Source organism: Nestor notabilis, unplaced genomic scaffold, assembly GCF_000696875.1.
Source record: "Nestor notabilis isolate BGI_N333 unplaced genomic scaffold, ASM69687v1 scaffold1387, whole genome shotgun sequence".
NCBI classification, from domain to species: domain Eukaryota; kingdom Metazoa; phylum Chordata; class Aves; order Psittaciformes; family Psittacidae; genus Nestor; species Nestor notabilis.
The window spans coordinates 52,437-65,237 of NW_009936857.1; the positions used below are offsets into that span (position 1 = coordinate 52,437).

At 37.4% G+C, this 12,801-nt stretch overlaps 1 protein-coding gene across 1 annotated transcript in view; it reads left to right on the plus strand.

Moving 5' to 3' along the window:
- The window catches only part of NFIB (nuclear factor I/B), a 64,282-nt gene that overhangs the window by 24,278 nt on the left and 27,203 nt on the right, over positions 1-12,801 (plus strand). Inside the window, exons 5-7 of the mRNA XM_010018556.1 lie at positions 6,466-6,597; positions 8,987-9,176; positions 11,288-11,296. Of these exons, the coding sequence (XP_010016858.1) occupies positions 6,466-6,597; positions 8,987-9,176; positions 11,288-11,296 (331 nt within the window). The remainder of the gene's footprint in view (positions 1-6,465; positions 6,598-8,986; positions 9,177-11,287; positions 11,297-12,801) is intronic.

Here is a 12,801-nt window from a genome sequence, read left to right on the forward strand (position 1 = left end):
CTCCCAGCTGGACAACGCTTCTGATATGAAGCATGTTGGGTGAGGAAAGCTTTATGCCAGAAGATCAGTGCATAGGAAAAAAAAAAATATTTTTCTCATCACAAGAAACTATGAAGGTATAGTAATATAGTCATGCTGATTATGAACCTTTCCTGGGAGGTTAATTACTACTTTCTCATGAGGAGTGGCAAAGTGGTTTTGAAGGATGAGAATGAAGAGTTGCTGCTGCCCACTGTTCTTGCAGAATAACATGCCACAGTTTCAGCCTAATCTTAATGACAGTAGATGTAAATTTAAATAGGAATAATCTCTTCAGTAAGCAGTTACTACATGTCATATGACGCTGTCAAACAACTGTTATGGGATTAGGTGCCTATGACCTGTCCTACAGTTAAATGTTTTTTGAAATTACTTTGGGATATGGATGGTTTTGATAGGTATATATTCAATATTAATGCCTTAATCTGACCATCATATCTTTCATCTTCTCCTGTTCTATAAACTGCTTTTTGTTAAAACTGAAAATTAAAAAAAAAAAAAGAAATAGATTTTAGGAAATATGTATGCAGCTTTCTCAATTACCCTAACTTAAATAATCATGCACTAGAATTATACTTTTCAAAAGCTAGTGTATATAATTTCAACAGAAACTGTACTGAGTTGTTTTGCTTTCTGTTGGTAAGAAGTAGGATAATCAGTAATGCAACGAAGAAATTCTGTTGTCCAACTTTTTACAGTTAGTCACACACAGCAACAAAAAGCATCCTAGAACTTGTTTGTACAGACTTGCGAGGTTTTACAAGCCCCCACTTCGTCTTCGCCCCAGTATGGTGGGAAGTATAAAGGCAGGTAAATACAATCCTTCTATGTTGTGTCCAAATCACTTTCTGTTGAGGAAAAGAAATTCGTCAAAGTTAACACCTCCCACAGAATGTAACAGTTGGCAGTAAAATACAGTATTCTGCAGATTTTCATGTGGGTAAGGATGAGAAGAATGACATGTTTACTCCATCTAAAGGGTTTCTGACTCTCACATTTCAGTTTGAAAGTTCTTACATCACTTTCTTCTCTTTTACATATTAATACTTACGGAGCAATGCAAAATAAAATAGTGCAATTTATTAGAAAAGATTAATAGAGAATGATCAAGGAAATAATTCAGATGTTATTGTAATAAATTTACTCTTGTTTTGCTGAAGTGTAATGTAGTGTTTTGCTCGCCAGCTTGCAGTACTGAAAATGGCATTGGAAGAAATTCTAGTCTAGTCACCCTCTTAAGCTGTTTACTTTTGCTAGATGCAAAGCCTGATCTCTGCCTGATACTGAACAGAAATTCTAGCAAGTCGTTCTCTGTTCTAGGCATCAAGTTTCTCAGACACCAGGCTGTTCAGGCATATCTATCTCTCTTATTTATTCACAAAAATATGTCACCATTTTTTTTTTTTTGTGAAGAAGATAAATGAATTAAAATGTTTTGATTTTCAGCCTCAGTGCCAAGTCTTCAGGACAGATACAACAAAGCCTTTTTCTTACAAATGAGAGGTGGTTGTGCTTTAGAGCCACGCAGCTGTCAATATTCAGTGTTAGGTGCCTTATTAAGACCTGAGAAATACAGGATGCTTACATGGTTAAAGAAAACTGGACTGAACACATCTGAAAATTAGTGTGCTGGCTCTTCCTGTGCAGAGTGGCTCTGCTCATTTGTCACATGCACAGGTGTAAAACAAAACTGGTTCTCCTGAGCATGGTGGTATTTGTCACGATTCGTCATCATCATCCAGCTATCCAATGTGAATTTAAAGTTTTACTTAAGTTTTCACACGTGCTTCACACAAGCATACCCATCAGCTGTGTTAGAGGCAGCGGAAAGTGAGGCACAGATGGATGTGATGTATGTAGTGTATCCTGTCACCAGGTTACACCAGGTACTGTTTCTGGGAAAAGAGCAGATTATTTAAAACTGTAGAATGAAAGGATGCCTCTCACAGATTGCTGGCAGTGCTATGGACTCCATAGCTTTCCTGCATTCACAGGGGTTACGTATACAGTAAGCTGAATGCTTTTTTAGCTTGGAGGTGATGCTACACTAATGACCTGTGAATGAATCTTTACAAATTGTTGTCTGCAGGAGCATACCTTGTAAAGAAAGTTTTCTTAAACTAAGTAATAGAAAACATACTAATAAAAAGAGGTAAATAATAAACTGCATTAAAAGATTTAATATTTGTTTACGATTTCTTACTCTGCTCATAAGTATGTCTCATGAGGAAGGAAGAGAAGCTGCTGTGTTGTGGTGGTGGGCAGGAAGCAGGCAGGTGGATGTTTGAAATTGCCCTGGATCACTGCTCAATTCTAACCAAGTTCTGCTAACATGTGGCTTGCCAAGTGGTGTGCCAAGGTGACATTCATCCAGGGAACTGCCTGGATGACAAACTGCTTCAGACTGAAGAAGAGGGTCTTTGCTTTGATAAGGAAATTGACAAAACTCATGTCTCATTAGTGTTTCCTAAGGTTCTTTGGAAGAGAACAACAGTTTAATTAAAGGCTGATGTAAACACGTTTCTGCACACTTTTCCCGCAGCATTTTATCACATTAGAATTGATCAAAATTGTTGCCTTGGGCTGTCTTAAACAGCTATACATCTGGAGCACCATTTGTGCAAGCTGCTGATGAACAGGTTACATGCGCTATGCTTCACAGCAGCTCTTCTGCTTTCCTATGTAGGCAGATGATCTAACTCTTTTTATTTGCATAAACCTTTTTTTCTTTGATTTGATGCTTTAAAATGTGTATCATGCCACCTGTTTGGGTGCATACATACTGTATCTGCACAGTAATATGAAAATACAGATACAGACAAGAGTGATTTGGAACAGCACTGTGAATTAAAAAAGAAACAAACCTTCTTCCACATTTGAAGAAAATTCTCAGCAGGACAGGACACAGTGTCTGATCAACATTGACCTTTTTATGATTTTGTCTAAGTGGTTTGGCATCTTTCTGCTTTTCATCTGTGCTTAACATTTTTTCCAAAAGCTTAAAAATAAGTCACACTTAAAACAGTTTTATTTTCATTCTCAAAGTAATAACAATTGGAATCTCATTCCTGAAATTTTGTCACAGGTGTAAGAGCAAGTGGCCTGGTTTTGTGACCTCTATTTGTCACTCATTATGTAATTATCAGTAATAAGTAAGCTCTATGTAGCTACGAGACTGTATCTCCTGATGTTGAAAAACTAAGATTTTTAAAATAAGAAAAATGTGTGTTTTCTATTATGTAGAAACTACTAGTAAAATAACATGAGATCTCGCTGTCACACTAACTCATTCTGGTTTATTTGAAGGCACAGTTTCTTGTGAGCAAAACTAGAGGCAGTGAAAAACTGCATTGCATTTTTTTTCCTTTTTCCCCACTTTTTGTTTTTGTAACTGGTAATTCTCTGAAGAAATGTAACTTGTGTGTTTTCCTATTAAATCTCTAAGCCTACTCTCTTGGTCAAGAAAGACATGGCTGCAGCCTTCCCTCCTAACCTATACAAACAGTTATTGTTCTGTCTCCCCTGTCCGCTGCATCTGTTATTTGGCAATGGCAGGAGCATGAATGCTCTGTTATGATGGCCAGGCACACATGGGGAGAGGCATGGAGGCTGGGGGGGGATGGGGCTATCTGAATTACTTCTCAGTGCAAAGTGCATTGTTTTAAAGAAGAATTTGCTGCCTGTACTTCAGCCATTATTCTTTGCAGTTGTCTATGTTATCTGTAACAAGATTTCTTCTGAAATTATTTCATTTTAGTGCGCTGAGTAGTATACATTAAAGTTGCTGTTTTGGTGAGTTACGAGTGTTTTTATAGCAGGGATGTAGTTTCTATTCCTGACTACCAGTTGCATTCACCTTGATGAGGAAAGTCTTCTATATGAGAAGTTAACTGCATTTGCTTCATAATTTATGCTGCCAGTTTTCTACATGTTAACTACAATTCTTACTTCCATAAAATAGGAACAGGAATAAACTGCACTTTTTTAAAGCAAATGTAAGGGTTATCATACCTGTCAAGCTCCTTTTCTGTAAATTCTTTTCAAATTAGTGATGCCCCTGGAGGGTTAATGGGTAATCTGATTACGTTACACTTCATATAGCATACTTTCAAGCAACTAAAATATTTTGATTTTGAAAAACACAACAACTTTTGCTTGTTTATTGAAGTAACAGTCACCAAACAAATTAAATCCCTGTTGCATTCCAGAAATCAGAGCTGCTGATGCATGCAGACCTTCAGGAGCTAGGCAGCTCTTTCTTTCTTGAGTTCTTCTGTTGAATATGAGCTTTACATAAGGAAAAGATTTTCCTTAGAGAAACTTAAGCACAGTATTTCTATCTTGAAATAAAATTAAAGTGTACATTCTTTTGTGATTGCTTATATGTGGTAGAGTCAATAAGCTATTTGGTCACTGATAAGTTCTGTGACAACTACTGAAGACCACAGCATTGTAGTGGGAGGCTATGTTCATAAGCTATTAAACACCTTTCTCTTCTTTTTTTTTCAACTGCAACATTGCAGTGTTTCCGCAGAAGCTGAGACTGTGCATGCACAGAACCACAGATTAAAGACAATAGTTGGTTAATTTTGTCCTAGGCTTTTATAAAACCTTACATCTGTTGTGGAGGTGTGAGAGCTTTCTTCCTTTGATGGAACTAGGACCTTATATGAGGAAGCTAGGGCTGTCATTTCAGAAGAAAATAAAACATACTGAAATATTTGAATCAGTATGCCGTCCTATCATTTTTTGCCCATGTAAAAATCCATTAAAAAAACCCCAGTCTTACAATTTAAGAAATTATGTTTTTGCTTAGTTGAATGTATTCAACAAAACTAACCATTTGGCAACTTTGTCTTTGCTACCTGCTGGTAAATTCAAAGAAACAAAATAATCCTCCATTTTCTTTCTCAACAATTTATTTACCACATTTTTCTAAGAGAGCTAGAGGTGCCTCTGTCAACATTAAGTGGTTTTGATAACAACATAATATTGCAACATGTCAGAATAATAAAAAGTGTGCAGTAACCTTTGTTACATCTGTTAAAGCTGAATGAGTACTGAATTGCTGTGTTATAAAGCAATTCCTTGCTCTTGCTTAATGTTCTGATGAATAAAAGCCTTTCTCAGCAGCCTTCTTGAAGAATTGAACCTTGATTCTGGAAAATCAGCAGACTTACTCTGAGGACCAGAGGGGAGCAGGGCAGTTGCACGAGTATGATGGAGGGGCACTGGCAGAGTCTGTTTTGGGTCTGGTGCCTGTGCCTATGCAGGGCTTGATAATGGCATGCGGCAGAGCAGGCAAGTGGTCTCTCAACTTGACTGTTCCTGCTCCAGGTATGGCTTTCATGATGAAAACCCACTCTTAATATTCAGCCAGTTCAGAAAGCACTGGTCCAATTTGGTCTCAGTAAGGTGCTTACATTTTGCAGGCGTCTTTGTCTCCTAAGATGATTGTATGTCCACCAAGAAAAGCACAATATGGTGTGCTAATATTGAAAGTGCCAAAACCACTTCAAGGGCTAACGTGGTCTGTGTAGGAAAGTCAGCTGCAACATGGCTCCAGTCCAGTAAAGTGCTTAAGGAATTACCTTTGCCTTAAACATGAGTCTGGTCTCGTTGATTTAAAATGGAACCCACTTAGGATACTGATGGGTGTCCTATAAAATACTGTACTTTTAAATCACTTGGTGAAATGTCCAACAAATGTTATATATTTAGTTCAAACTTTCAGAAAGAATCAAGTATTTTTGCTTTATGAAATATCAATAACCCTGCATATTAGGAATCATACATTTGTCCCTACTAGTGTGTTATCTTCACACAGTGAACTCTAAAGAGATTTTTTTTTTTTTTGGATAGGGAAACTGGAAGGAACAGTGGGAAAGCCTTACTTGAAACATGGTAAAAATGTGATAGAGAATTTGAAGTAGCCTTTAATCTTCAGGAAGTTTCAGTATGAGTTTGGGAAGGGTAAGGGATGGGCTTTGAAATCACAAAATAATAAATACTATAAACTAGCATGTGTATGGCAGTTACCCTACACACCTGAGTGTAGGTGTTCCATTAAAAAAATACAATAAATATTATGTGGCTGTTGAAGGAGCAGATGATTTGGTGATGTTCTGGGGCACTGAGAAGTGCTTAGGGAGGTTCTGAAGACATGCGTTTCTTCACTGTTTGGCTTGTCTGGTATGAAAGGAATGTAGTTTCTGTTTTGCAGGATGAAGAGCAGTTAGTGGATTATTATTCATTCTCAAGTTTGAAAGCAATAATTTAAAATTAATATATTGGTCATATGGGAGTTGGTTCAGCAAATAATATTTATGCAAGAACAGTGAAAAAAAAATATCTGTGGTTTACAAATCATCTGTCCTGAGACAGACTTCTAAGCTAATGTCACTGTTCCATTTTTTTCTGTTGCAGATATGTCTTCTCCTACAATGAAGAAACCTGAAAAGCCTTTGTTTAGTCCTACTTCTCCCCAGGATTCTTCACCAAGACTGAGCACTTTTCCCCAGCATCACCATCCAGGAATTCCAGGAGTTGCACACAGTGGTGAGGGTTATGGAGGGGGAAGAAATACCTCCCTATTCCTTTGGTCTGTTATCCTTTCCTACAATCAGATTGTGATGCATTTTTGCAGACTTTCTTAGATACTTAGTCCTGCTTATAATACTGATAAGAGTAGAAATGGAAGAGGTCAGCATATACTTGCAGCAATGCTCATTAAAATCAGTTCAGGTAGTCTGATTGCTGCAAGTCACTGAAGAGGATTTAGGATTAACCAGCGAATAAAATTAGCTGTAGATTGCATGAAGAAGCTGATCGAGGAAAAATCCTCCCTGTCTTTCCTCTTTTTGCCTAGATCTTTTTTTAATAATGTTGCTACAACTGAGTTGTATTTAAGTAACAGAATAGGTAGGATTTAATACACAAGAGAAGTCACAACCATGCTTACTATGTGACACAAGGAAATACTAGTGCTTTTTCTGAAAGCTCTGTCTAAAGAAGCACAGTCCTGATAAATATTTTTCAACATCTGTTTTCTGAAATCCATAGTAAATCTGTAATAAAACTTCACTTAAAGTGTGAAGAAGACACTTGAAAAGTGATGGAATGCATGTTATCTTGAGGGTTTATCAGGAATGACAGGAAAATTCCAGCATCATGGTCTGTTTAATTTTAGAGGTAAGAGCAATCCTTATTCTTCAGAGGAGACCATGCTCTTTGAAAGTCTCTCCTCAGCTGCTCATCCTGTCTCCATGTAAGCTGAATATAAAAGGTATCAATTCTTGAGTAAAGCTGGGTGACTAGAGGAGTAAGACTGATCTAAGAACTTTTTCTTTACACAGTTCATTTTTAAGACTATGTTTCCCTTTACATCCTCTTAGTTCATATTATGTGAGCCTGCAACCATTCTGGTCTCTGTAAGGTTTCCACTATCAGCAAATACTCAAGCACATCTGAGATGATGGGTGAAATGGAAGGGGTAGATTTCTGCTCACTTGTGTTTGCTTTGTGCAGCTCCCTCCCACGTGTCAGAGCAGTAACTAATATTTTATGATTAAACCGAACTGGTGGGGCTGTGGTTAAAATGAGCTGGTCACAAAAGAGACTTCTGTAATTATTTTTGGCCCTATATTTATAAGTAGATCTTTATCTTTGATTTAGTGTATAATTTTTAGATATATGTATTTGAGTGACAGAACCTAATTTATAGATGAGATATTTACTTGCTAGGAAACCTGATTTCTAACATGTACCTTCTTCTGTTATGTCAGTGAGGAATGGTTTTGAGATTTGCAGGGTTTCGATTACTGGGTACAGCAATTTTGGAACATTCTTATTGTTGATTTTTCTTGGGAAAACTATGGTTTTCCCAAGCTCAAAAATAACAAGTCATTTGAAAATTAAGCTCAAAAAACCCCCAAAGATGTGAAAGGTACAGAAGAGCAGTTTTGATGTGCTTGTGCTGGTACAGAATAGAACCATGAGCAGTTTATAAAATACTTGGCTTATAAGTTATACAGACCCGATTTTGTATCCTCCCACTAATGAAAATGAAAACACTGTTGTCTTTTCTCCATTTCCATTGAATTCAATACGTTGCCAAGTAGATATTCTCTAGATGTATAGTGAGGGTGAAAACCAGGTTGATGTACAGTGTGACAGAAGGACACTCTACACTTCCAGCTGGGCAACTGGGCAGCAGCAGGGCATGCTGCTCATTTCTTTCACTGAGAAAACACTGCTGGTGGTTTAGACATTACATATAGGTAGAGAAGTGTGTGTTTGTAGGGGCTGGGAAGAAAGAGAGTGCTAAGAAAAATATGTATAGGATAGAAAGTTTTTTGTTTGTCAGTGTTATTTTTATTGGATGGATTGGTTTCCCAGGCTCTGAAGTTTAACGTTCATTAGCATTTTCACAAAGGTCAGCTAATATTAATGGTATTATTGATCAGTAGTTATTACCCTGTCCCCATAAGAGGCAGCAAGAGTGCAATGAAGTGAGGAATCACTAACTGCTTCTTAGGACTTGGTGACTTTTCTCTCCTCTGCAGGAGTGCTGTGGATAAAAGTGTAGGTTTTACTTACTAAAATACATTTTGTTTATTTTGGCTATAGATGGGAAAATGTATAATTGAAATATCTTTTGTGCTGGAGAATAATCACCATTGAAAGAAAAAATGAAAATATTTAATGGCATAACCCACAAAACTAAACCAAGATACACTATTTATGAACTTGAAACAGTAGCACTTTGCATTGCCTGGGATGATATGAGGGAAGGACATGTAAGTTTTTCTGTAAAGATGCCATGAAACATAAATGCGGTGAACTGATTTATAACTGACTTTTTATTTTTCTTGCTGTAACGAAGAGGTGAAGAATGTTAGAAGAAACAAGATGCGAAGTAACTTTAATTTTATTTTATCTTCTCCAGTCATCTCAACTAGAACTCCACCTCCACCTTCACCATTGCCATTTCCAGCACAAGCTATTCTCCCTCCTGCCCCATCTAGCTACTTCTCTCATCCAACGATCAGATATCCTCCCCACCTGAATCCTCAGGATACTCTGAAGAATTATGTACCTTCTTACGACCCGTCCAGCCCACAGACTAGCCAGGTACTGTAAAACGATGTGAACCCTTCAAAAGAAATCCTATTAGGAATGTGTGTCTTCCAGGGCATCTAGACCAGTGTCTCACTACTTCTGGTCTCAGAGCAAGCTGGGGTCTGGCATATAAGAGATACAGCAACTTTTTTTTCAGCACAGTTGAATAAAGGGCATATCCACTTGTTGTTCCTCTGTCAGAACAGTCTTATTCTGTCAGAAAATTACTTGTACTGAATGACCCAGCAGCACTAACAGGGAAGGTCCTAGTCTCTCACCCCTCCTGCAGGCTGGGCCCCTCTGTGGCCCTGCATGGCTGCCAGAGGCAAAGCTCCTAATGTAGGCTGGAGGAAGGAGTGCGCTGATATGCACATGCGTACACTTGCACATGCATGGACATATATACGTATACGTATACGTATACGTATACGTATACGTATATGTATATGTATATGTATATGTATATGTATAGACTGACAGTGAAAATAAACTCTGGCAAGGTAATGCTTGCCCGGTTTTCTAGGCACCTGACATTTCTTCGCACAGATCTAAAGACATGACTGTAGAGAGCACAGCACAGACCCACAAAATTGTTTTACTTCCTTCTGTAAAGAATATGTGGTGACTGGCTGCTACACCGATAGAGACTTGTGTCTGATATGGGAAATTAACATGGTTTCCATTAGCAAAGTAGTCTGTGAAGGACTGTCTGCAAAACTGCTTCCCATGATAGCATCAGCACATAGCATTAGCATGTGATCCGCACTATAGGATAAACTGCAGTTGAGACTTGGTCTGTCAATACTTGGAGTATTTCCAGTATCAGTGTAATGTAATCTTTGCTGCTTAGGCTGTTATTTATTTTTGATGCTTTGTCTGAAAGGCTTTTGTGGAGCCCTGTAGCTTGTGCTTTAGCATGTTTTTTGAAATGGTCAGGTTGTCGTGTTCTGAAGAGGAAGGACTGTCTTATCAGGGGTAAGACACAGGGTTGCTGTGACAGTATTTTGTTTTGTGCTTTCTTTTATTTTGTTTTTCACCAACGATGACTGGCCTTTCAGCATGTGTTTTGGGCAAAACCACAATAGAACTTGAGACTGAATCAAACTTTCTGTGGTGAATAACAGGTACAGCTACTTTGTGATGTCAGAAGGTCACTGTGGTTATTGTCCCCGTGGGCTATTGCTCTTGTCCAGCTACAAGACTTCTTGCATACTTAAAAAAAAAAAAAAAAAAGTGTGTCCATAAAATCAAAATTAATTTTGAAGGGAGAAATCCTAACTATGTGGTTTTTGTAAGTTACAATATTAATGCAAATTAAACCAAAAAAGTGAAAATGGAGTATGTTGGCTTTAGAATACAAATTGCTATCTGTGCATGGATTAAAAGTCTTTCAGTCCCATATAGCATTTTTGCTGAGACTCAGCTGGGAATGTTGCATGCAGGACCTGATTTTAATTTGTGTAAAATTTCCATGAATAACAAAGTCTAATTAAGACATCCATTAAAAGTCCTTAACGGTAATTCAGTGCAGAAAATCTTAGAGTTCTGTTGGATTTTTTTTTTTTTAAGCTGATGTCTTAATTAGGCACTATTAAGGGAAAAATTATGCAAATTAAAATCAGGCCTTTACTGTTATGCATTTCTTTAATTATTCAGTGCTTGTTGTACTTAGATTTTGATTTCTTATATATATTGAAAGAGCAGATTAGGTGATAATCTGTCTGGATTGTTCTGTGTTCTGCTTTGGATCATCACTGAGAAAATACAACATCTAATTGGAGTATCTGACTCTCTTTCAGACTGTTGACAAATGTGTAGTCTTGTGATTTTAACATTGGAGAGTATATTCATTGAGCAGGAGAAGTACTTTCAACTCTTTGCCTATCAAAAGTCTTAATCTCTTCCCTTATCTATGGTTGAAATATTAATCTTCAATCCTGAAAAAATAAAATTTTACTCCACTGATTTTTTTCAGCAAACTGAAAACACTTCCTATTCTTGTGTTGTGGCACCATGGGGAACAGCAGGCTGAACTGGCTTCAATTTACTACTTTCATTACCTTTCATAACCTTTATATTAGGGTAATGGTTTTCATTTCATTTGGTGTTTGATTTAGTTCCTAAGAAGAGGGGATGGGTTAAAAAACTTGAAGTATGGGATTCCAGGCACCTGCATCAGCTATTCTCTACAATTTATTATGGAATCATAGAATCACAGAATCATAATCATCAATCATTTATTATTGGAATCTCTTTTATATTTAACTCTTTAATGTTCCCGTCTGAAATATGCTGTACCTTATAGGAGTTGCATGCCCAGTCAAAAGATGTCTAAATAAAACAGTTACAAGGATAGGTGTACAAAAAGTAAACCAGTAAGAATAATTTTTTGCTTAGAAAAAGAAGCAGCCATCTGTGAGATTTCAGTGACAAAAGAGAATTGTTCTGATACAATAGCATGCTTTGAGCCAAACCAGTTTTTCTTTTCTAAATAAAACATGAATTTTTATTCAAATAAATTTAATTATTATAAAATGCAAAATTGCATCTGTAGGAATACCATATCAAATTTAATTATACTTTCCCCACCTCAAAACATACTCATTTGGATTTCAAAAGGGGAACTATGATGATAGTTTTAATTTCATCTTTAGAAATAGAAAGGATGGATACCCTGACAGCATTTACCTAAAATGAACTGTTCCCCAGCATCTTTCAGTAATACGCTAATTTAGATTGTTACGACAAGCAACTGAGATGCCTTGTACTCCCCGCAGCAATTTTGAGATTAATTACATTACTGCTGCACTGATTATAGTGAAACAGTCATGCTATTCAATGGAATACTTTAAGTAAAATTAGTTTAAAGATATAGAGCTCCCATAGGTTTCCACAGTGGGGAGCAGTGGGCAATTTTCTTGACATAATGTTAAATACTCCAAATTATGTGTGATGAACAGTTAAGAAGTTCAAACAGGCCCTTTGACTGCAATGAAAAACGATTCAACAATGGATGATCCTAAACAAAAGAGAGTCATGGTTGTCAGTTTCATGCGTCAATCTGGATAATAAACATACTGAAGAGAAGTGGACCTTGGTAGATATAGAGCTGGACTTGCCTCCACTTAGCAGTCTGAAAAGGTCCCAGGGTTTTCAGAACTGCTGTACTTTCCACAAATTAGATAATTCTGCTGAGTCCTTTTTATTCCACTTGAACACTTTTCTTCTTAGCTAGGTATGCATATGACTGGATGTGATTGCGTGTGTATGTGTATGTATCATGATAGGGTACTGGTGTTTCCACAGTTTGACTGATAGCTGTTACTCATGGAATCATAGAACGGTTAGAGTTGGAACCAACTCTAGTTCCCCACTGCCATGGGCAGGGACATCTTCCACCAGACCAAGTTGCTCAAAGCCCCATCCAACCTGACCTTGAACACTGCCAAGGGTGGGGCAGCCACAGCTTCTTTGGGCAGTCTGTTCCAGTGTCTCATCACCCTCACAATGAAGAATTTCATCCTAAGATCTAATGTAAATCTATCCTGTTTCAGTTTAAAGCCATTACCCCTTGTCCTGTCACTACATGGCCTTGTAAAAAGGCCCTCTCTGGATTACACTTCTTAGATACCATAGTCCAAG